Source organism: Symphalangus syndactylus, chromosome 23 (genome assembly GCF_028878055.3).
Source record: "Symphalangus syndactylus isolate Jambi chromosome 23, NHGRI_mSymSyn1-v2.1_pri, whole genome shotgun sequence".
NCBI lineage: Eukaryota > Metazoa > Chordata > Mammalia > Primates > Hylobatidae > Symphalangus > Symphalangus syndactylus.
The window spans coordinates 68028370-68052853 of NC_072445.2; the positions used below are offsets into that span (position 1 = coordinate 68028370).

The 24484-nt window shown below is 40.1% G+C and overlaps 1 protein-coding gene across 5 annotated transcripts in view; it reads left to right on the forward strand.

Annotated features, from left to right (window-relative positions):
- The first annotated feature begins 2609 nt into the window (after nucleotides 1-2609).
- MYLK4 (myosin light chain kinase family member 4) overlaps nucleotides 2610-24484 on the forward strand; it is a 97041-nt gene continuing 75166 nt past the window's right edge. For 2 of the 5 annotated variants that reach the window (XM_055263248.2, XM_055263249.2), the window contains exons 1-2: nucleotides 5855-6070; nucleotides 14555-14825. In XM_055263248.2, the coding sequence (XP_055119223.2) occupies nucleotides 6021-6070; nucleotides 14555-14825 (321 nt within the window). In that variant the 5' untranslated portion in view covers nucleotides 5855-6020. Of the gene's footprint in view, nucleotides 2693-5854; nucleotides 6071-9388; nucleotides 9506-14554; nucleotides 14826-24484 lie in introns of those variants that run through there. The other 3 variants (XM_055263252.2, XM_055263251.2, XM_055263250.2) reach the window with 3 other exon arrangements.

Genomic DNA, 24484 nt, shown 5'->3' on the forward strand with positions numbered 1-24484 from the left:
TTGCGGGCCAGTGCGAGCTCCCAGTGGGTGTGGGCTCGGTGAGCCCCGCACTCGGAGCAGCCCGGGCAGTGAAGGGCTTAGCCCCTGGGCCAGGACTTCTCTCGGGGCATTAGCTGCTTGTGCGCAGGGCAGGGCTCAGGACCTGCAGCCCACCATGCCCGAGCCTCCCCCTCACCTTGGGCTCTTGGGAGGCCCGAGCCTCCCTGACAAGTGCCACCTGCTGCTCCACGGAGCCCAGTCCCATCAACCACCCAAGGGCTGAGGAGTACGGGCACACTGCGTGGGACTGGCAGGCAGCTCCACCTGTGGCCCCAGTACAGGATCCACTGGGGGAAGCCAACTGGGCTCCTGAGTCTGGTGGGGCCTTGGAGAACCTTTATGTCTAGCTAAGGGATTGTAAATACACCAATCAGCACTCTGTACCTAGCTTAAGGTTTGTAAACACACCAATCAGCACCCTGTGTCTAGCTCAGAGTTTGTGAATGCACCAATCCACACTCTGTGGCTAGGTACTCTGGTGGGGACTTGGAGAACCTTTGTGTCTAGCTAAGGAATTGTAAATACACCAATTGGCACTCTGTATCTAGCTCAAGGTTTGTAAACACGCCAATCAGCAACCTGTCAAAACGAACCAATCAGCTCTCTGTAAAACAGACCAATGGGCTCTCTGTAAAATGGACCAATCGGCAGGATATGGGTGGGGCCAGATAAGACAATAAAAGCAGGCTGCTCCAGTCAGCAGCGGCAAGCCACTCAGTTCCTCTTTCACGCTGTGGGAGCTTTGTTTTTTTAGTCTTTGCAATAGGTCTTACTGCTGTTTGCTGTGGGGGTCTACACTGTGTTTATGAGTTATGATACTCACTATGAAGGTTTGCAGCTGTGTGCGTGAAGCCAGCCAGATCACGAACCCACTGGCAGCAACGACTGACTTCAGACGTGCTTCCTTAACAGCTGTAATGCTCATTGTGAAGGTCCGCAGCTTGACTTCTGAGCCAGCGAGGTCAGGAACCCACCAGAAGGGATAAACTCTGAACACATCAGAAGGAACAAATTGTGGACATGCCATCTTTAAGAACTGTAACACTCTCCGTGAGGGTCTGTGGATTCATTCTTGAAGTCAGTGAGACTAAAAACCCGCCAATTCCAGACACAAGGACCATCACAGGAGCATCACAGAAGCAAACACTTCTTGGAAAAGAAGTTCTGGGGCCGGCCTCAAAACAGGTTTTCAAAAAAAGTGTTCCTAAATTTGGAAATATACTACACTGATTTTAAACATTTATAGAAATATATGGACACATGATCACTTTTAACCCATCTGGAAAGTTTTAACATGACAACAAACTAGACAACTGAAATTTCTTTAATCTCTTTTAATAAAGGTAAGGCCTAAATTTTTTTAAAAAATAATGCTGTGGAGGATCTGCTTGTAATCATTGTTAGTATTTTAGCACGTTTTGCTAGTCTCTTAAGACGTGTTTTAAGATTAGACAGTATAGTTGCATATAGACATAATTTTGTGTCCAACTTAATTGTTAACTAACAGTGTTTTCAAAAGTATTGTCATGGGAAATGTGTACTATGGGAGTAAAAATTAAGAGATAGGGAACTATATATAAGCTCCCGTAATCCCAGGACTTTGGGAGGCTGAGGCGGGAGGATCACAAGGTCAGGAGCTGGGGACCATCCTGGCCAACATGGTGAAACCCTGTCTACTGAAAATACAAAAATTAGCTGGGTGGGGTGGTGCACGCCTGTAGTCCCAGCTATTTGGGAGGCTGAGGCAGGGGAATTGCTTGAACCTAGGAGGTGGTGAGCCAAAATCACAACACTGCACTCCAGCGTGGCGACAGAGCGAGACTCCGTCTCAAAAAACAAAAACAAAACCTAATATGTATAGTATAATTCCATTTGCTTTTTATACTTGTGCTTTTGTAATCTGTTATATAAATAAGAGGAAAAATACAAAGCAAAGATTGTGTGTGTGTGTGTGTGTGTTTGTGCGACTCCCACAGCCACATACATGAGGTTGAGCTATTTGGATGACCTATGAGGTGAAAATGATTCCAGACCTTGACTTCAAAAACCCTGATTTTGAGCTGTCCATAATGTGACATTGGGCAAGCTACATAACTTCTCACACTCAGTTTCCAAATCTAAAGGAGGAATAAGAATGCCTGCCTCACATCTGTCGCGAGAATTAAGTGAACTCGTCATTGTGAAAATATTTAGTAAAGTGCCTGGCACCCAGTAGGTCCTGTAGTAATATTTTTTCCTGAACCCTAGCACCCTCTGTCTGAAGTTCAAGGTTTTCTCCACTAGGTGGTGATGGTAGAAAAATAAACGAAAAAAAAAACGTACTTCAAAAATCACCCCTCCTCTTAGATTGCTTTGCCAACCAAATTTAAACTTTCTTTTCAGATCAGCATAAATACAAATAAATTTAAACTCATAGTATAAGGTCCCAGGAAGTGAAATCAATGTAAAACAGAAACCTAGGCTTCCATTTTCTCCTTTTATACCTCACTGTTTGCCTGCAGCTGGCCTCGGTGGTTTACTTTTAAGTGTGTAACTGTCTTCTCTGTCTTCCTTCCCCAGAGTTGGAATGAGGGAGGATAGATTCAGTGGTGACTCAAATAGACCTGTCAGTAACCACAAGTAGATTCAGCCTGGCTGCGGTACCTATGAGCAGGTATCTTATAAGCCACCTACTATTAGTGAACCTTTGGGCATCATCTTGCACCTTCATGTTCATACCTAAGGTATGCTGGACTGTTGAGTCCAGTTAATCCCAGATGACTCACATCCCTGCCATCTTTAGTCAGCATCCTAAAAGTCGTATGGTTATCTAATCTTCCTACTCTGATTACTGTCTCCTAACCCAACCTCATGTTCCTTTCTCTTCTTGACTTTCCACTACATCTTCTGGAATCTATGCCACGTTTCGTATTGTTTATTCTAACACATTTTATATATTTCCTTACTATTGTAAGTAGAACCTTTTGTTTACTGTATTTTCTTACTGCCCTTTATTGGTATAAAAGAAATGCATTGATTTTTTGTTAATTTATTTCATACTTGGCCTTTTTGTGAACTCTTATTAGTTTTAAGTGATTTTTCATTGATATTCATAGTATAAAAATGAGTATATTCAGCCTTTCTCCCTGGCTCCTGGCACAGATCTTCAGAATCACATGAGATTTCCTGAGTGCTAAGGAGTGCCTTTATAATGCTAATGAGGCAACTCCTAGTGGCTCCCTAAGGTTGGAACTTGGGACCAGCCCAATCTCAGAGGCTAGAAATTGAATTTGATTGCTTGGCCAATAATTTAATCAATCATGCCTACACAATGAAACCTCAATAAAAACTCTGGACACGGAAGCTCAGTGGAGCTTCCTGGTTGTGAACATGCTGATGTGCTGGGAGGGTGGTGTGCCTGGATTCTACAAGGAGAGGGCTTGTAAGCTCCATGTCTGGGACCCTCCTGCCCCTCACCCTGTGTGTCTCCTTCACAGTGAAACTTATAAAACTATGCACATACTCCCATATATTTTAAGTCATCTCTAGATTACTTACGATACCTAATACAATGTGTAAATGCTATATAAGTAGTTATTATACTGTATTGCTTCTTTATTTGTATTTTTTGTAACCTATGCACATACGCTCATATATTTTAAATCATCTCTAGATTACTTGTGATACCTAATACAATGTAAATGCTATATAAATAGCTATTATACTGTATTGCTTTTTTATTTGTCCTATTTTTTATTAATTGTACTGCTGTTTCTTATTTTTTCCCAAATTTTTGATCCACTGTTGGTTGGATGAGTAGGTGCAGAACATGTGGAAATGGAGGGCCAACTGTATTGTCAAATTATTGGAAAGATCGGTTCTCTGTATCTTATAAAGTGGAATGTGAAGTGACATTTGACAAAAGTCTACTTCAATCCTTGATTTTAAAAGAATCTTTAGTAAAATAGAGGAAGTTATCTTCTTAACAAGATTTTTGTTACAATTATCATGTTGAATGGTAAAAACAACATTGATGAGGGGAAAGGTTTCTTTTTTAAAAAAAAAATGCACTAACCATAAAAGGAAAAGATTAATACATCTTAGTACATGAAAATGAACATCTGTTTATTTAGCAGAAGACACTACAAGAGTGAAAATACAAGGCACAGAGAAGGAGAAGATATCTTAAACACACATTACTGTCAAGCACAGCATGTAGGATGTAAAATAAGTCCTACATAATAGTAAGAAAATAGTCAAAAATGTAATTAAAAGTGATTAAAGAACATAAATATGTACTTCATAAAAAAGAGACCAAGTGACCAAATATGTATTTGAGAACAGCTTGGCTGGGCACAGTGGTTCTTGCCTGTAATCCCAGCATTTGCAAGGCCAAGGCAGGAGGATCACGAACCCGGGAATTCAAGACCAACCTGGGCAAAAAAGTGAGACCTCCATCTCTATAAAAAATTTTTAAACAATTAGCTTGGTGTGGTGTTGTGTACCAGTGGTCCTAGCTTCTCAAGAGGATCACTTGAGGCCAGGAATTCAAGGCCACAGTGAGCTATAATTGTGCCACAGCACTCCAGCCTGGGTGACAGCATAAGACCTGTCTCTAAAAATAACAAAAAAGAAACCCTTCAACTCTTTAGTAATCAGAGAAATGCAATTTAAATTTATAAATGATATACTATTGCACGCCCAAAAGATTGGCAAAAACTAAGTGTTTTTAAAGCTATAGAGCAACAGGAGAATTCTTATAGTGCTGGAGGGAGTGTAAACTGGTATATACATTTAAATGTGTGTACGTCATGTGTGCACATTGGTGTTCACAGCAGCCCCAAATAGAAAACAGCCAAATGTCCGTCAGTGAATAAACACACACATTTTGTAATATTCATACAACAAAATATTACATAATAACAAAAACTAACTGAGACATCTATACACACTATATACAACAATATGATGGGTCATAGTTTTAACTGGAAAAAAAACTAAGAAAGTAATACAAACAGTATGAATACATTCAAATAAACTAAAACTGCCAAAACAAAGCTATATGTTTAGAGCGCACATGTAAATGGTAAAATTGCAATGAAAATCAAAGAAATTATTTAAAAGATTCAGATTAGTGGTTAGCTTGGGTAGGACAAAAGGATGGGATTTTTGAATTTGGGGATTCTTGACCTGGTGGTGGCTTTATGGGTATTGCTTTTATAATTATTTATTCAATAGTATTTATGGTTTTATATACTTTCCATATGTATATCTTTCAATAAAAGATACATATATCTTTTATTGTTATGTATCTTACATATTATATGTCATGTGTACTTATATAACATTTTACGTTATTTATATTATCAAAAATATGTATTTCATATATACATATGCAATATATATATTTAATATATATGTCCTGATAAAAGAAAAAACATTATAAATTACTGTGACTTCATTTTGTAGTTGCTAAGGCCCTGGTATACAATAACAGCAACTGATGTTACACTGTTGATTAAGAAAGCTGAGTTACTCCAGAATATTCTTCCTCTTTAGAATCTTGGCTCTAAATTTTTCAGCCAAATAATCTTTTATTTCTTAGGAGATCTGATAACATGAATAACAATAATATTACCAATGATAACCATAAAGGCTGTTATTTATTTATTTATTTATTTGTTTATTTATTTGAGACGGAATCTCGCTTTTTCACCCAGGCTGGAGTGCAGTGGCGCAATCTCGGCTCACTGCAAGCTCCGCCTTCCGGGTTCACGCCATTCTCCTGCCTCAGCCTCTCCGAGTAGCTGGGACTACAGGCGCCCGCCACCACGCCCGGCTAATTTTTTTTTTTTTTTTTTGTATTTTTAGTAGAGACGGGGTTTCACCGTGGTCTCGATCTCCTGACCTCGTGATCTGCCCGCCTCAGCCTCCCAAAGTGCTGGGATTACAAGCGTGAGCCACCGCGCCCGGCCAAGGCTGTTATTTATTAAGTTTCTCTGATGCATCAACCATTTTTATCTCATTGTTTACCCCTCAACAACCCCATAAGGTAAATGTTGTTATCCTCACTTAACAAATAGGAAGCACTGAGGTTCCGGAAGACTGAGCAGCTCTTGAGTCAACACAGCTCATAGAGCTTGAACTCAAGCCTAGGCTATGTGTCTCAATGCCCATGACTTTCCCACTAGGCTGGGAAATTTATTTTGGCAACTTTTTTACATGAAGAAGGAAATATATGTTTATTTTAGAAAAATGGATAACTCCAGGAAAGCACAAACCGTATTTGGTATAGCAATCTTACCTATTTAGCTATGGATCTCTGTATTATCATTCATCTGCTATGTATTGACAGTGCGTCTTTTAGTTAAAATTCGGATCCTATTGCATCTACTGTGCTGGGATCTGTCCCTTTTTCCCTAACTGAAATTGACACATGACCAATAACCCTAGTTTTTTTTTATGGAAGTATCCTATTATACTAACTCTAGTACATAGGTTCTATTTCAGTGTTTTATATATAACAAATAATGTGGTGATGATATCTTCAGAGATAATACCTTGTGTACAACTCTATTTCTTTGAGGTAAACTTCTTAGAAATGTGATTGCAGGGTCAAAGGGCATGACCAAGTTGCTTTTCATAAAAATCAGAGCAATACGCATTTTAACCAGAGGTGTACAAGGCTGCCCATCTGCCCTCTCCCTCCCAGGCTTCATTCACACTGAAGATGTTTTCCATATCCTAACTGGGGCTTATAATGCTTTTTACCATTTTACGAGCTGCCGTGGTCCTTTTGTACCCCAGATTCTTCAATACTTTTGGACATATAGAATAAAAGCTAGCAACCTATTATGACTCATTACATAATAGCTCAACTTATTTTCTACCTAAAAATACAACTTTTATCTTTAATTTAAAAAAAAAAAGCACACCTCTGAGAGTTCACCAAACTGCCCATCAGCCATTAATGCACGCCCTATGGCAGTGTTTTTCCATGTGGAAAATTTCTCCTCTCAACCTTACCCTCTTGGGACAAGGAGGCCAACATTTTGTCAGAAGAGCATGACTTGGACTTTGCACTTCTGTAATTTCATGCCTTGTTACTATCATAAGCTTATTCTAGCTCTGAAATCTACTTCCAATTTAGAAGGTAGGAAAACATACCCGAGAACATAAACATTGTTCCTCCAGTTCCTAAAACTAGAAAATGATGATTCAGGCTGTAGCATGGGATTTTTAAATATTGGAAATGAATATCCTTAGACTTTCCTCAATTGTTTAAAATGGATAGTCACAACAGTAACATGAATTTTACCTTGTAGCAAGCATTTTATTTTGTGTTTTCTCATGTTTAAAGTTTTTAGGCTTAAAGAATCAGTGGGAGGGGGTTACACATGTGGTATAGGGAAAGGGCGCAAAGAATCCTATGGTGTTGGGTTGGAAACAGAAATGTATCCATATGAGTGTGAACTCATGATTTTTTAGAAAGAATTACATTTCCTTACTCTGTCCTCTGAAATGTCTACAGTGACACCCCTGTAGCAAAAAACACTCCTGGTGCCCAGGGCTTGATTTCTAAATACCATTCTGCCTAAGAGGAAGGAGGGCTCCTTGAGTAAATGGCAGAATTCAGAAATAGGGTGAAAACAGTACTGAAAGTAAGGAAGTACTCAAAAAATAATAATGACATGTCAAAAGTACATAGGAGCCAGCTCGAAGGCACTTCCGTTGGCCAATATGGGACAATTTGAGCATCAAAATAAAGTATGTAGGGAGTGTATGTCCATTTTTAAAAGGCCATAGGCTCATCCTTATACTAAAGAGTGAGGTTCAGGATGGGGATGGAAAGCTCTTCTTTATAAAAGAATACCAATTAAGTATAGAAGAAATGGCAGGATTAGAAAATCATTTCACAGTCACTGTGGTAATCATTGATTCTCAAGAATAGATACTGAGAAACGTTGGGTGATGCATTGTTGGGGAACATGATACCTATAAATTCCTACAAGTTACTTATCAATCACAAAAATGAAAGGGTTAGTTTTACGTTTGAGAAGTCTGGTGGACACAACCTTAATCAGATCACCAAATTTAATATATGAATAATGGCACAAACCGACGTTATGTGCCACCTTTTGTGATGTTCTGAAAAAGATACAGTGTCACTTCTGTAGTTTTCATGCTCGGGTATAACCTGGTTCCAAGCATGAAGACATAATCAGGAAATTAGAATTGAGAGACATTTTATGAAACAATTTGTCCGAAGACTTCAAAAATATCAGTGTCATGAAGGATTACAAAAAAGAGAGAGATACTAGAAAGCCTCATCTCCACAAAAAATACAAAACTTAGCCCAGTGTGGTGGTGCCTGCCAATAGTCCCAGCTACTTGGAGGGCTGAGGCAGGAGGATCGCTTGAGCCAAGGTCAAGGCTGCAGTGAGCTGTGTTCATGCCACTGCACTCCAGCACAAGCAACAGAGTGAGACCTTGTCTCAAAAAGTAAAATAAAATAAAATAAACGGAATGACCATTTCCTAAATAAATAAAAGGAGACTAAAAAGATCTGGTGACTAAATGCACTATGTAATTTTTGAGTAGATTCTGTTACGTGAGAAAGTGTCTTTTTTCTCAAGAAACATGTACCAATTCATACAGGGGTAAAGTTTAATGAGACATGCAACTTACTCGCAAAAGAGAGAGAGCAAACGTGGAAAATGCTAACATTTGGTGAATATGGGTGAAGGATGTATAGGTATTCATTGTACTATGCTTGCAAATATCCCTTAGAAAGTTTAAGGGATATAATTAAAGGAACAATTTGTGTAGCCACTGTAGAGGTAATAAACTGAAACATGTAATATTTCTGAAAAATATTAATTTTTAGTGATCCAATCCATATTTTTATCTAATTTTTAAAACCTATTTTATTTTCATTTTTACATTTTATAATACTTAGCTAATTGCTGTCATTTAGAAGTTTTAATGGTCTAATATCAAAATTTCCTGTAAATAAATCTGGATATTCTGTAACATCATTATCTTTCTGGCTCAAAGTATCCTAGCTCCAAGCAGAAAATAAAAGATAGAAATTACTTTTAAAATTACTATTACTTTTTCGGTTAATTACAAAATCTTATGTGATATTCATGCCAGGAGAAGAAAAGCGTGAGAGTCTTAACTGTCTCCTGCTCACCATTCCTTTTTTTTGGCCCTAGGTGACCTGGCAAGTGTGGAATACAATTTATGTTTCCCCGGATCCCAGCCTTGGTCACTGGGGACAGATGGCCACAAAGTGTCCAGTTTTTTCCTCTCCTTTTAACAAACTTACTTTTTGTTAATCGTATTATTGGGTTTTCTTTTTTCTTAGTGACTCTATTGAAGTATAATTTACAAATTATTAAATTCACCCATCTCGAGCGCACAATTCTGCACTGTTTTAAGAAACTGAATGAGTTGTACAGTCATCACTACCACACATCATCTGGTAAGTTCCTGTTTACAATTAACCCCCATTCGTGCACCCAGCCCCAGGCAACCACCAGTCTGCTTTCTACGTCTATAGATTTGTCTTTTCTGGGCATTTTATACAAATGGAATCATACAATCTGTGCTCTATGTTTCTGGCTTTTTTTTAAATTAGCACAGTGTTTTTGCTCATCCATGTTGTAGTAGATACCAGTATTTCATTCCTTTGAATTACATAGTGTTCCATTTGTATGCGTATACCACATTATCTTTTCCCAGTCCCCAAACCATCCGATGGACATTTTGGTTTTTTACAGTTTTTGGCTATTATGAATAATGCTGCTGTGAACATTCATGTGCCAGGGTTTCTGTGTTCATATGTTTTCATTTCTCTTGGGTAGATACCTAGGAGAAGAATTTCTAGATCATATGGGAAATAACTTTTTAAGAAATTGCCAACCTCTTTTATAAAACACCTGTACCATTTTATATTCCCATCAACATATTTGGTGAGGGTTCCAGTTTTTCCACATCGTTGTCAACACTTGCTTTTCTCTGTCTTTTTTTTTTTGGTAGAGATGGGGTCTCGCTATGTTGCCCAGGCTGATCTCAAACTCCTGGACTCAAGTGATCCTCCTGTCTTGGCCTCCCAAAGTGCTAGGATTACAGGTGTCAGCCACCACACCCAACCTATCTTTTATTTTTTTTCATTATTATTACAGCTCTCCTAGTGGGTGTGAAATGATGTTTCCTTGTGGTTTTAATTTGCATCTCTCCGATGACTGATTTTGAGCATTTTTTTCATGTGCTTATTAACCATTTTTATATCTTCTTTGGTGAGGTCTGTTTTAATCTTTTGTCCATTTAAAAAACTGGAATGTTTTGTCATACTATTATTAAGTTGTATATGCTGGACGCAGTCCTTTGTCAAATATGTGACTTCACAGTATTTTCTACACATCTGTAGCTGGTCTTTTCATTTTCCTAATAGTGTTTTTTCAAAGGCAAACATTTTGAATTTTGAAGAAGTGCAATTTATCCATCTTTGTTTTTATGGTTCGTATTCAGTGGTGATTTTTGAAAGGAAGTTCTATTGTAATGTGGATAACAGGGATGCAGTAGCTTTTTATTTGCATTTTGGTATTTCTGCTGTTGCTCCACTTTTGTGTGTAAACATTCAAGAGGTCTTGTTCTGGAAACATTCAGAATGCTGTGTGGAAACAAAAACTCTTAGCGTGATCTAGCCGGGTTTCACTGCCAACCCGCAGACAAGAGCTGTCGACGATGCTTCTTCCTGTGGCTCCTTTGACAACAGTCTCTTACGCAGCTAATGGAAATGTGCCTTGAAATAAATCAAAGGATTCTTTTCCATGGCTCTGTAGGGTGCTGTTTTCCTGATGTTGGTATTTTTTAAAGAAGTATAACTCCAAAATATAGAAATACTGGAAAAGTGTTCCTGGGCCTGCTCATATTCCTCACTAATGAATTTTTCCGGGTATAAGAGCATCTTTAAGCATACAGAACATTTTATGAGTATGGACTTAGGGTCCTGAGGCTAGGCTGATAGACCAGAATGAATATGCATGTATAACCTGTTTTTTTGTGGTCAAGTGTTGTGCCAGCAGTGTGCTTGTCCTGTGTGCCATCGGAAGCTGGGAAGAGTGTGATGCAGCAGAACCAGACAACCAGAACCAGACAACCAGTCACTCTTAGCAGGGATTATTTTAATTGACTTGTTTTTTAGGGCAAGTAGACACAATTAAAGATCATTCTGTCTAGTCATTAATCAAATATGTATTGAATGTATATTGTGCGTGGAAATGTCTGTATGTGGATCCAAATTCTTATCTCCAGCCTACACCCCTCCCCTGAACTCCAGTTTTTCCCTCCTGAGCGGCCCTTCCCACAGCCGTCTCCATCTCGGTTAATGTTCACTCTGTCTTTCAAGCGCTCGGGAGAAAATTTGCAAAGGTGTCTACCATCTTTCTTTCATACCCCATACCCAATCTATCATAAATCCTACTGATTCTAAATGTAATGTGGAATCCTGCATGGGATTCTGGAACAGAAAAGGGGCATTTGGGGAAAAAAAAAAACCAGCATCAATAAAGTATTGAGTCTAGTTAATAATAACGTTCACCATGGTTCATTAATTGTGACAAGTATACCATACCAACGTAAGATGTTAAAAACAGAGGATTCGGGGTGCAGGGCAAGGGGGACTCTGAACTACCTTTGCACCTTTCTGTAGATATAAAACTACTCTAAAAGGAAAAGTTTATTACAAAAAAATAAGGAGCAGATTCTCCTGGCCTCTGGCTCACTCAAGCCTGTGGTTGGTTTGCTGGAGCCAAGGAGATGGAAAGTCTGCTTTTGCGTGGTGGTGGTCTGGGTGGAGGATGTGGTTGGATCAGCAGCAGCCCACACACATTTTGCCTCTGGCAGGGCATTTGTTGCCTTATCAGTACTTCTACACAATTTAATTATACTAACAAAATTGGTAACCTCAAACCAGCTTAGTCTTTATATAATAATTTTGTCAGATAATTTATCTCTCACAAATTTATAGTTCCACTTCATTACTTTTCCTGAAGAACAAAGCTCTCTCATCTGAAAAATAACAAGCATTTTGTGTTTTAAAAAAGATTTTGCTATAATTCATTAATACTACGTAAAATGGAAAAATGTGTATTTTTATTTCACATGGAATGCATCGATCTGAATTAAAAATAAGGTTTTTTTTTAAAGAAGCAGAAGAGCAGCAGAGGCTGGTATTATAATGGGGCGTAGAGGGGCTAGCACAGGCTCCAAATAAGAGGTGGCAGTTGGCCAGGCCCTGAAAAATTGCAGTTGTCTAGACTGCAAAGTCCAACCTCTGGGTAATCGAGGTTTTATGCCACTTTAATGAATCTAGGGATGCACTACTGCGAGAGTCGGGTGGGTGGGTTGAAATTCCCCTTTCTTAATCTGTGCAAAAAACTACGGAGGAAGTCCTAGTGTTGCTTAAGGAGAATATATGAAAAATTTATTCCTGTTTCCTGGATGCCTGTGCCTTTGACCTTTCCCTAGAGCTAGAAATGGTTGGAGACTTTGCAAACATCTTTAAGGACTGAGAAAAATAAAACAAACTTGCTAACTGCTTTCAGAAGATCTTCTATATTGCAGTTGGATATGCTCAAAGCATAAGATGGGCAAACAGAGGTGGCTGTGGGGTTGCCACACCTGGCATTTTCCCGACTGGGGGAAATTTAATGAGCACTTAAATAATCCTGAGTCTGAAAGGGGCAGAAGGTCCAGGCAGATGATTGCTGAGAACAAATCTAGCTTTGTAAATCCGAGAGTATTGACACAATGATACGAGAGAAAGGTGAAGGTGATATTTCATCCAGTGTTCCCGGTTCATCCTCTCCTTACCTGACCTCTGAAATGGAGCCATTGGCCTTGAAAAGCCTGGTGTCTAAAATTAATATTCTTCCCCATCTGACTAAGAAGGCAACAGCTGAGCAACATGAGATCAAGAGCCATATTAATTTAAACAGGGGCTCAAAGTGGCATTTGAGAGAGAAGATACTTCCTCTCGTAGTGGACACTTGTCTTTTCAGAAGATTTATACGACTGAGAGTCAAAACTTTTACCAGAGACTTCCATAGTCAGTTTGAATTCTGCAAAATTTCTCTTTATCTTCTGGAATGTATGCTCTACACTTGGAGTGGCTCAAGCTCTTCGATGTTATCCTATCAATGGTAATTATCTTTGTTTATTGTTATAACCTCTCAAATCTCCTTCCCTTTATTCTAAGTTCAATAACAAATTGTAGCAAACTTCAGGTAGAGCTTAATGTTTAATATTTCTTTGCAAAATTGTTGTATCTTAATCCTAAGCTTTTGTTTTAATACATTAATTTTGTGTGGCTTCCTGATCCAACTTGAGTTTCATCTGCAATTAACCATAGTATTTTAGTTGTAGTTTGCCTTAGAAATAGTCATGCATTTGTTTCCTTATTTTAATAATTTTTTCCGGGCAATTTGAAAGAATGCTAAGAATGGTCTGTAATATATCTGTAGAGCTCTGGTTGATAGTATTAATATTTGCGTTTTTATTTGTTTGAATGTAAGCTCTTTATGTGGATAAGTATAATTTTTTAGAGCAGTGAATTTTAAACACTTTGGAAGTCAAGAGTATCATTTTACTGTAGGAATTGACAAAAGAAAATATTAAGTTTTGTGGTGAGAATCACAGTATGGTTTTTAAGCTGAGAAAATGCTGGAAGAAGCGCTTTTCAGAAAATCTCCACCAGGGGGCCTCAGTTGTCAGCCATGCGGAACTAGCACAAATTCAAATCTCTCTCCCTCTCCCTGCCTCTCTATGCAATCAAGTGATGTGTACATATAGACATGCGTATATGTCTCTAGTATCAAAGCGTATTGTGTATGCTGCATTACTTCATTTGTGAGGAAAGTATTTTAAGGAGAGTGAAAAGACTCTGAACTTCTCGGTACATAGCTCTTAATGCAGATGCAAGGAAAGGTGTCTGGGTGTGCTGTCCACGTGAGACGATTGTAAGGAAACAAATTTCTTTTCACAAATAAACACCACACATTTTAAGGCATAGGTAGAGAAGAGATCTGGAAAAGGACTCATTTGGGGGCGATCCCTCTGGAGAGGGAGGCCAGAGGAAGCAGGAGAGACCCCTTCGGTGATAAGCCCTTCCCATGGGGCTGCAAAACCTGCGGTTCCAATTAAACCCAAAGATACTTTATATTTTACATCTAAGCTGGCCGCTTGATCTACAGCTTATTTTGTGCAATGAGGAGCATATTTCATCACCCGTGAATCTTGACATTGTTTCTTACTGTTTGCTTTTGTAGTTTTAAAGTGAAAAAAATTTTTTTCCTTTTAAAGTTCCAGTGTTGGAAACTTAATATGAATGTTGGTATTTCTTTTCCTAATTTTGGATCCTCTCTCCAGTTTCAACAGAAGAGACTTCCAGATTCTCACTGGTCATTTTCCCAAGAAGTCAAATGCGTGAATAAGTGATGAGAACTTTCTGTGTTTCCTTTCTCTGCAGTCAAGAGAAAGAAGCACGGAAGAGTCATAATTGTGTCTTGATTTATAAATCGGAGACAGAGGGAGACGAAAACCACACTCCAGAAAGTAGCTTAATCGGACTGACTACTAAGATGTTAAAAGTGAAGAGGCTGGAAGAATTCAACACGTGTTACAACAGCAAACAGCTGGAGAAAATGGCCTTTTTTCAGTGCAGGGAAGAGGTGGAGAAAGTGAAGTGTTTTCTGGAAGAAAATTCTGGGGACCAGGATTTAAGACCTGGACATCATGAGGTAATCATATTCTAATTTCGTCTCCTAAAAAGTATTCATTCTATCTTACCTTTTCTAATGTCATGGAGCCACTTGTGAGTACAATTATGAATAGGCACCACTCCATTTTGCTTCACTGAGAATTGTGTGTGTCAACTATACAACTGTGTTTGGTAAATAGGAGGCCTTTGAAACTGCATTTCTGCCAGCAGTCAACTTCACTTTATAGTTAGTGGCTTAGGAGTTATATAGCCAGCTTGCGGAAATAAAGAAGAATCCTTTAACATGATGGATTTGGGCTTGAAATTCAGAAAAGGGCTTGAGAGGCACAACTGTTCTGCAGAAAGAAGTTTCTCCTTTCCTCCAGACCTTGAGTTCCTCACAGGGTAGATGGCAGAGCTGATGATAGTGAAGTTCAGAGAAGGGACAAGAAAGATTTGCTGATGGCACGACTGTGGGGCTTGTATCCTTCTCTGTGCAGAACGAGAGTTCTGAGCCCAATTCCAGCAGCTTGTTCTTGGGAAAAAATATTAATTTAACCTAGGGTTTGCCACATCTGAATTAGTGAGATAATAGCAATTGTGCAAATTAAATGTGATCACGTCTGTAAAGCACTCTGCCTAGTATCTGTCACTAGAGTCAGCATTTAATATGCATTAGCAGCAGCAGCAATTCCCTCCCCTGCCTTGGCCCAGTCAGTTCCTGCCCAGCATCCGTTGGCTCCTTGCCCGGTGGGAGCATCAAGCATTTTGCCCGTGCCTTCATTCCAGCACATGCAGTGGCTTTGAACATGTTGATCACCTTTCTCTAGACAAGGCTCCTTAAGGTTGGGAAACCTCGTGTTGTTTGTTCATGTTTTCTCAGTTGCTTTCCCAGTAACGGGAACAAATAGGCACCAAAAGTGTTTTTGGAACGCACAGATCTATTTAAGTGAATTCTGATTGAGGGCTGGGAACCATTATTTTTGATAATCAGAGCAAGTGATTCTTATCAGGCAGGTTTGGAAAACATCTTTCTTTGCCCAGATACTGTTCTAAAAAACACTATTCAGGTAGGAAGGGCGTTTCTAACAATGCAGTAGACAATGAAATAGAGATATTGTATATAAAAGGTTTAGGAGGCTTTTTATTGTAAGTGAATGTGCTGGAGAGAATAAATGAGTCAGATTGAAACAGATTTTTTTGAGACCTCTGCTTTCCCCATGAGTTCAATATAGACCAAGAAGAAATATCTACAGGTAAAATTAAGTGAGACATGACTTTCTCATTAGGGTTTTTAGTGGTACGAACAGGATAATTCTTTCCGTTTATTAATTTCAGTAGGACAGAGAAGACAAAATATTCTTCTTGGATAACTTTGAAATCATCAACTAACCGTAATAGTTTATATGAATTTCATTATCTTTCAAGTACTGTTTTTCTCCAAATTCTATGATACAATTTTTATAAATAGGCAACACTGTAAAGCATGAGATAAGCTGGACACATGGCTCATACCTGTAATCTCAGCACTTTGGGAGGCTGGGGCAGGAGAATCACTGGAGGCCAGGAGTTTGAGACCAGCCCAGGTGACATGGTGAGACGTCTATTTCTACAAAAATAAAAAAAAATACAAATAAAGTAGCCCGGCATGGTGGCACACATCTGTAGTCCCAGCTACTTGGGAGGCTGAGGCAGGAGGATTGCTTGAGCCCGGGAGTTCAAGGCTGCAGTGAGCTATGATCACACCACTGCTCTCCAGCGTGGGCAACAGAGCAAGACCCTGTTTCTGAAGATAAAAAAAAAAGTGTGATAGTGCTAAGTTGGAACATAAATATATGTAGGGATATTACTTTTGTGATAGCCAACTGCATCCAGAAGTTGATGATTTGGAAGTTAAATGTTTTTAGGGTGTTTTTGAGGGAAAAACTGAGATTGTTATTTAACCCCTAGAAACCATCAGAGAATGTCCTTTGTAGTAAAGTCTCATATCCCTTCTGTAACTTGGGCCTCCTGGCTTCGGTCCTGCAGTTGACACCCTGTGGAAGGTGGGAAGGAATCCCTAGGAGCTCCATGTGTCCCATTCAGTTTCTTACTTGTAAATGGAGAAGGGCCTAGAGATGACTGCAATAAATTTCCCTGTCTCTCTCCGTCCACGTGGAGAATGGATAGGTGCACGTCTCAGAGGCACAGAGTTCTCCTTTCCATGGCCTGAGCCCCTGCCTGTCCAGTTGGTGGGTGCCAGGGCAGCCAGCAGGCTTGGCAGCGGGTGGGTGGAGAAGGACATTCCAGCAGCTCAGATGTCTTCAGGTATGCAGACAGAGCTAGATTAACACGTCTTCATCTTCTGCTGGGGCAGCAGTAAATCTTTAAAATGCCACTCTTCTCTCCAGGGACTATAAAAACATGCTTGTCGATTTTCTCCACCTATTCCCCTTTCTCTCTCATCCCTTCTCTCTTTGAGGAGATTAGCACAGCTAATCATAGTAGAAACATCCCCTGTGGTGCACTGGAAAGAATGTCCTCTGAATTTCAGACTCTGGTGACATGAAAGCTTTGTCCTGGAAGCTTGCAGTGCAGTTTCTTTAGAGTCTGGAACTACTCTCCAGTCCCAATAGGGGAAGAATTTTATATAGATTTAACAACTTATATTTGTTAAAAATAGTTTGATAAAACTCAGATTCTTTTTGTTTTCCTGCTCTTAATCAGATTTTTCTATTTCTTTTATTTTTCTTCTACTGAATTTGTTTTTAGCTATCTTCCTTCTTTCCTCTATGTTTTACTGAGTTTATGAAACACTTCATAGCCTTCTTTTCTTCCTTCTACTTAAGTAGTTCTTGTTCTTTTAATTTTTCTTTCTTTCTTTTTTATTTTATTTTATTTATTTTATTTTTTGAGACGGAGTCTCGCTCTGTCGCCCAGGCTGGAGTGTAGTGGTGCAAGCTCAGCTCACTGCAACCTCCGTCTGCCAGGTTGAAGCAATTCTCCTGCCTTAGCCTCCTGAGTAGCTGGGATTACAGGCGAGCGCCACCACGCCCGACTCGTTGTTTTTTTTTTTTTATATTTTTAGTAGAGACAGGGTTTCACCACATTGGTCAGGCTGGTCTCGAACTCCTGACCTCATGATGCACCCGCCTCGGCCTCCCAAAGTGCTGAGATTACAGGCATGAGCCACTGCACCCAGCCTTGTTCTTCTAATTTTTCTTTTTTGTTTCTTTCTTTTCTTTTTCTTTTTCTTTTTTTTTGAGACAGGGTCTCACTCTGTCGCCCAGGCTGGAGTGCGGTGGTGTGACCTCAGCTCACTGCAGCTTTGACCTCCCTGGCTCAAGTGATTCTCCTGCCTCAGCCTCCCAAGTAGCTGGGACTAGGCATGCACCACCACTCATGGCTACTTTCTGCATTTTTGTTGAGACAGGGTCTCCCCATGTTGCTCATACTGTTCTTGAACTCCTGGGCTGAAGCCATCCTCCCACCTTGGCCCCCGGAGTGCTGGGATTATAGGCATGAGCTGCTGTGTGTGGCCTATTTTTCCTACTTTCCTTTTTATTCTGTTTTCTAATGACTTTTCTCATTCTATTATGTTCCAAAGGCTGTTCAAAATCACCTAAATTCTACCTACTGTGTAAAATTTTAAAAGTTTTCAGCAGATAACCATATGCCGTAATAAACTAGATCTAAACATACGTACATGGTGTGGTGCTGAAATCAAGTAAAATTTACAAAACCAAATTGATCTGACTCATATGAGTGATAAGCTTGATAGCTACTGTGTCCATACCATTAAGTTATAAATGATGAACAGGTTTCATAACTATAATTAGTATTATTTTCGTACAGTTGAATCTGGGTTTTTTTCTTTTGTCAGTTCTCTGTTATCTATACAGTAAATAGCCCTCGTGTTGTATTTCCCTCAGATTTACTTGAATATTTAGTAGAATCTCTGTCTCATATACACCCTCACACCTCTCTGCTTAATGAAACACAAATGTGCCCGGTAATATTCTCAGCCAGCCATTCGGCCCTGTGTGCTTCTCACTGCTTTCCTCCGTGTACCACCCAATCCCTGCTCCTGAGGCCTGGGGTTGTCTGTGCTCACCTCCTCGTCCCTTGGTTTTCCCCACCTTCCTGTTCACCCCTAGTTACTCATCCTCCATCCAAAAGGCATGGTCCCAAGTGTAAAAGTAGGACACAGGTTATGAATGCTCACTCTACAAAAATATGTCAGCATGGCCCACCGTTCCACATCCGTGCCTAGAAGACCCCTAAGTAAATCATTTCCGAGTTTATCCTAACCCTTGTTGATTTGTGTTTAAAAGCCTTCCTTCACAGGGAATAATTCCTTTTTAAAACCCGGCTTAAGTTCTTCCATATCCCAACCAGGGGGTATCCCAAAGCTGTGGGGGTAGGAACAGGCATGGTCCCAGCAGACTCGGGACCCCACAGTCCCCAGAGTGTTTAAATGCCCGGTACAAATGCTCCCTGGACCAAGCAAAGCAAAATGTTTATTAACAGGATGTGCAGCGGGACAGAGTGGGTTAGAGTAAAGTGTGAATTTTCCTATTTTGATTGCAGTTGGTGGATTTCACACCAGGTGGCATTTCCTGACCATCTGCTGTGAAATTGTACCATCAGCACCATCCGTAATGACTATAACTTAGATCTCAAAATAACAAGGCCGAGGGCTGAGGTTTTGTGATTTTTCAAGTTGCATTTCACCACCCCCATCCCTGCACTCCTCACCCTGTAAGGGCAGGAGAAAGCTCCCTGGCAGTGGCCCAGCCTTGGCAGCCAGCAGATGCCAGATACAGTGGTGCTAATTGTCCTTGAACTGGGAACAAATGCGCATTCACGGCGTCGTAAATTATTGCCAGCAGTCTCCCGATGCCCTTACACCTGTTTCAGATCTGTCACACAAGGCCATCATATTTTTCCTTTTAAAGAGGCAGATTATTTGCTGATCACGTAACCGGAGACGTCTAGTGCAGGACTCTGCAAGAACCCTCTGTAATTCGGTGACACCCACTCCTCAGGGCAGAGCAAAGGGTGACACTGCTTGAGAAGTGCTGGTGCTAGATCAGGGCAGAGAAGGAACATATAAGCCAAGCGACGTCCACAGCTGCTCCCAGAGAATGGACTTCACACTCAGAAGAAAAGATGTCTGGGTTGTAGGTAGCGTGTGCCTTCTCTCATCTTCAGTTCTCTGGCGCTTGATCCGGTTCGTGATGACCCGGGGAGGCCACTGGCAGGCTCCCGCTCTTGAGGACGTGCAGGTAGTAAAGTCACCTTTATCTAAGACAGATTCATTTTGTTCAAATGTTTCCAACCTGGGAGTGATGCTTGCCAAAGAAAATGGAATGCATGCCCTGGCTGAATCTTTGCCCAGAACCCTGGTCTTAGGGACAGTTGAGGTAATAATAGTGGCATGTGGCACATTTCAACCTTACAAACACTTGCACCAACTTTTGGGGAACCTCACGGGCAGGGATTCCCTGTGCATATTAAAGTTGGTGATCTGTTTTTGTTTGTGAGAGCTAAAAATAATGTCCGTATCTCTTCCTTCTCCTACTTCTTATATGACTTATAAAAAGAAAACAAAATATAAGCAAAAGTGCTTCTACTCTTACTAAGAAATCGATTGCAAACACAGCGCCTGCGGTGATCAGCCCTTCTGAGCATAGCCTTCTCTGCTTTCTCCTTTGAGCTGTCGCCTGATAATGCATTTCATGGAACACCATAGCTATTCCAGGAATGGAATTCAGTCAGGAGCGTAGCAGAATTCTGGAAGAAGAGAAATAATTCCTATTCTAAGAATTTTAGCACTTTTCAAGAGAGGGTATTCATTTTGGGGAAGACAGCTCTTTGCACATATTTAACTCTTATCAACTAGCATGTGCTAAATTATTTTTAAAACAATATACCACAGTTTAGAAAGCACTATGAAAACAGTCGGAATCGTTCCTGTCTGAAGGTGGGTTTCTGGCGGTGTTTCTCAGCTTTTTTTCATTATCATCCACCCCCTCCTAGACTTTTTAGGGTTTTTTCCCCTTAGTTGACTCCTCCCATTAAATTTTAATACCACATATATACTGCATACCTGTTGATGCATTGTTTGTATATCTGTGCTTTATACGTAAAAAGAGTTAAGATTTTTTTCACACGCCCCCAGGAGAACCAATTTTCACTCCTTTGGGGTGCTATTGCCCCATTGACAATGCATGCAGTTAAAAAAATTTCTCTAGGGGAGTTAGACAATCTATCCCTGTACCTGTGTATAAATGCCTTATTTATTCTTATTCAACAAGAAGCCACCAACTCGGCATCTTGTTGGTGTTCAGAAGTCGGAGAGCTCTAGGGGTCAGCCTTTCCGCATGGCCTGAGCCTTTCCCAGGGACCTTTCCACAGCAAATATTTCTGGAGCATCAAGTTCATATGAAGAGGAATTGCCCAGTCTTGGAATGGCTTGTCAATCATCTGATCTGTCTTAGTTGAGGACAAAGTGAAAGAGATGGAAGAAAGGAAGAGATTGTTTTTTTAAGTAAGCAATCATAAAACATTATAATTCTCTTTAGGTCTGACCTAACATCATGGTTAAGTCTGTGTTTTTAGGCAGTCACTGTTGCCCGAGTGTTAATCATTTTTCGCTGTTAATCGTATCTCCTGTGGGAGATGCCAAGAGGACTACATTTCTCCTGTGGGAAATACTGAGGACTTTCATCTTCCATGTGGAAAAGAGTGTGTTACTCACTCAAGCTGTGAGATCGTAGCCCTCAGAGCCTTTCCCAGTGAAAAGGCCAACAAGTTATGTGAGTTAATTAGGAGTATTATAGATGTATATTTCAGAATGTTTTTGCAACTTTTTAGCCATAAAGAAAATCTCTCTTAAATTAGAGTGTACATGTCCTCATAGCTTTTCTTATTGCTAATGAATATTTAGAAATGTGAGCAAACTATTGTCTTTGAAACATCTACAAGCACAGCAGTTTTAAGAACTGTCTTTTGTAGAGGTATCAGTTAATCCTATTTATGATATGAATGTGCTCTATCTCCATTCAAGACAGAGAGCAATAAAAAGGTTTTCCAATCTACTGTGTATAGGTACCTGCCCATGTAAATTCTGAGTGTCCTTGACCAAATGCACAGATGAGTCATACTTATATGTATGTTGTTTCAGCTTCTTAGAGTAATTAAAATTATGATAGTTTCATGCCATTTCTGTTGTTTTAATATGAGAAAAAAGATCTTTATTTGCTCTCTCTGAAAGTTAAAACAACGTCGTCAAAAATACAAATGTTGCAAATCAAGTCTGTGTACCTAAGTAAGAGAATGGTTAGCATACTTGATAACAAAATTCCTAAATATAGATGCCCAAACTACGATCCTATCCACTTACCTAAAACATAATGGTTATAAAAGGCACATTTATCTATTAGTTTTCCAGATCTTTTTTTCACACACCACTATCGTGATTTTTGCTATATTTACATGCTATCTTTATTCCTATTAATATTTTTCATATGTTGAGTCATTTAAAACATTTTTAGCCAAAGCAAAAATAAAGTGAAATAATCTGGTTTTGATGTTTTATTTATAGATTTCTAATGCACAGTAACACACACATAAGTTTTAAAAATGGTTTGTTACTGTATGATCTAAAACCACCTAAGTTCTCTCGCAATGTAGTGGCCCCAAACTCAGTCTCTGGACATCTGACTCAGGAAGCTATTCCAGGTCTTTGCCCTGTGGTATTTGGTCCTTTCACTTATTTCTCATTTTCTGCCCACCACATGGTTACAATAACAAAGTCCACTTCCCTCAAGAGAGCAGACGTGGAGAAGACTGATCGTGGGCAGCATTTAGTATAGAAAATGAGTAACAGGTAAAGTTTATGTAGGATTTCTTATGTGACCGGCACCATGGCTCTACAATGTCATTCCTGAGTTCCTACCAGAAAGCAGAGCCCAAGCATGCATGAGCGTACCTTGTTTTGTGAACTGACTCCAGGGAATCAGTGTGGGCTTGAGGAGTATGAAGCAAGGAAGCAGAGAAGCCCCAACAAGGTTGAGTTGCCAAACTGGCTACTTCAGACAGGATGACCTCAGAGCCACCTGCCCATAGGACTGAAGCAGGCACTGGCACTGATTCCCCGGGCACCATCTCCACCATCGGGGGGTCTTGTGGAGTGACTATCCCCCTGGCATTTTCAGTTGCATATGCATAAATGCCAATTCCCAAGAAGGTCCCGCAGCAATGCCAGAGAACCCTGGCAAGAAGGCGTAATGCAGTGGCCTGAGGTGAAGCACTTTCAGACTACACCTCTGTGGAGCTGGTTGCCACAGTACTGGCTGGAGCAGAGGTGGGGGAGAGCATGCGTGGAGAACAAGGAGAGGTGCACCTATTCTGATGTTTTTAAAGTCTCACTGTCAGCCATGAGGTAGGTACTATTTCCTCCACTTTACAGACCCAGGAAGGCTCATTGACCTGCCCAAAACCCACATGCAAAAGAGCTGGGCTTTGAACCCCATGGTGGGCCCCTAGCTTGCACTCTATGCCACCATGAAAGATTGTCCTGCTATACCCAACTTCGTGCTTCACAGTTAAATATCCTGTTCAAGATGAACCACTGGGGTCAGGAGATGCAGCTTCCTGTCCTGGCTCCGCCCTTGCAGGGGAGTTCTTTAAGTTCTTTGCACAACAGTATATGCAGGTCAGTTTCTGCAGCCCTGTCTACTGCACAGGGTTGCTGTTAGGGACAAATAAAGTACCATGCATGTGTGAAAGTTCTTTGTAAAGCGTAAAATGCTGTATGTTAGTACTGCTATCAGTACATTTCTCTTATGTGCTTAAGTGTATATAGGCCCTAGGTCTTTTAAATACAGACATACAACCTGGCAATTTGTATTAATTGTAATGATTTTTAATTAATTGTATTAATTAATACATTGTATTAATTGTATTAATTAATGCATTGTATTAATTAATTGTATTAATTGTAATGACTTTTTAAAACCTCATTTGCCATTTTAAATAGGGAAAAGTATCTGATTTGCCAGTCCATTGAGGGTGATAGTATGCTATGTGCTCAACTGGATACCAGTATAAACATAATCCATGACTCATGGCTTCCTCCACTTGGGGTTTCAGATGCACACAGGTTGTCATGGCATTTCCATAGTGAATGGGACACTGAAGGCTGTGCTCTGACCCACAGGTTGTGACTCAAAGATTGGAGACCTTAATGCGTAGATCCTGAGGAACTTTGGGGGTCAGCTCATCCAAACCCTTCTCTGAAGAGAAACTGAAAGTCCGGGAAAAGTCAGATGGACTCACCCAAGATTCCTTAGTGTCTAAGCTTTCCTTTATGTATTTATGCCTAGATTCTGTATTAATTTACTCGGCAAATCATTACTGAGCCGCCACTGCACAAAAGACACTGTATTGGTTCTGGTCAGGCTCTCCAGTAGTGATCAGCCTGCCTTCGCCTCTCAAAGTGTTGGGATTACAGGTGTGAGCCACCGTGCCTGGCCGGTTGGTAAAATTCTTATCTCGACCTTGTAGGTGAGCAGACTGAGGCTTAGTGAGGTCAGGAACTGGCTCACAGTTATGAAGCTATATACCATCTGGTCTTTGAATGCATTCGCTTGCCCAACATATGAAATAGGTGCTTAGGTCTCTTTGTAGAAATTTTAACTGAATTCGACATAT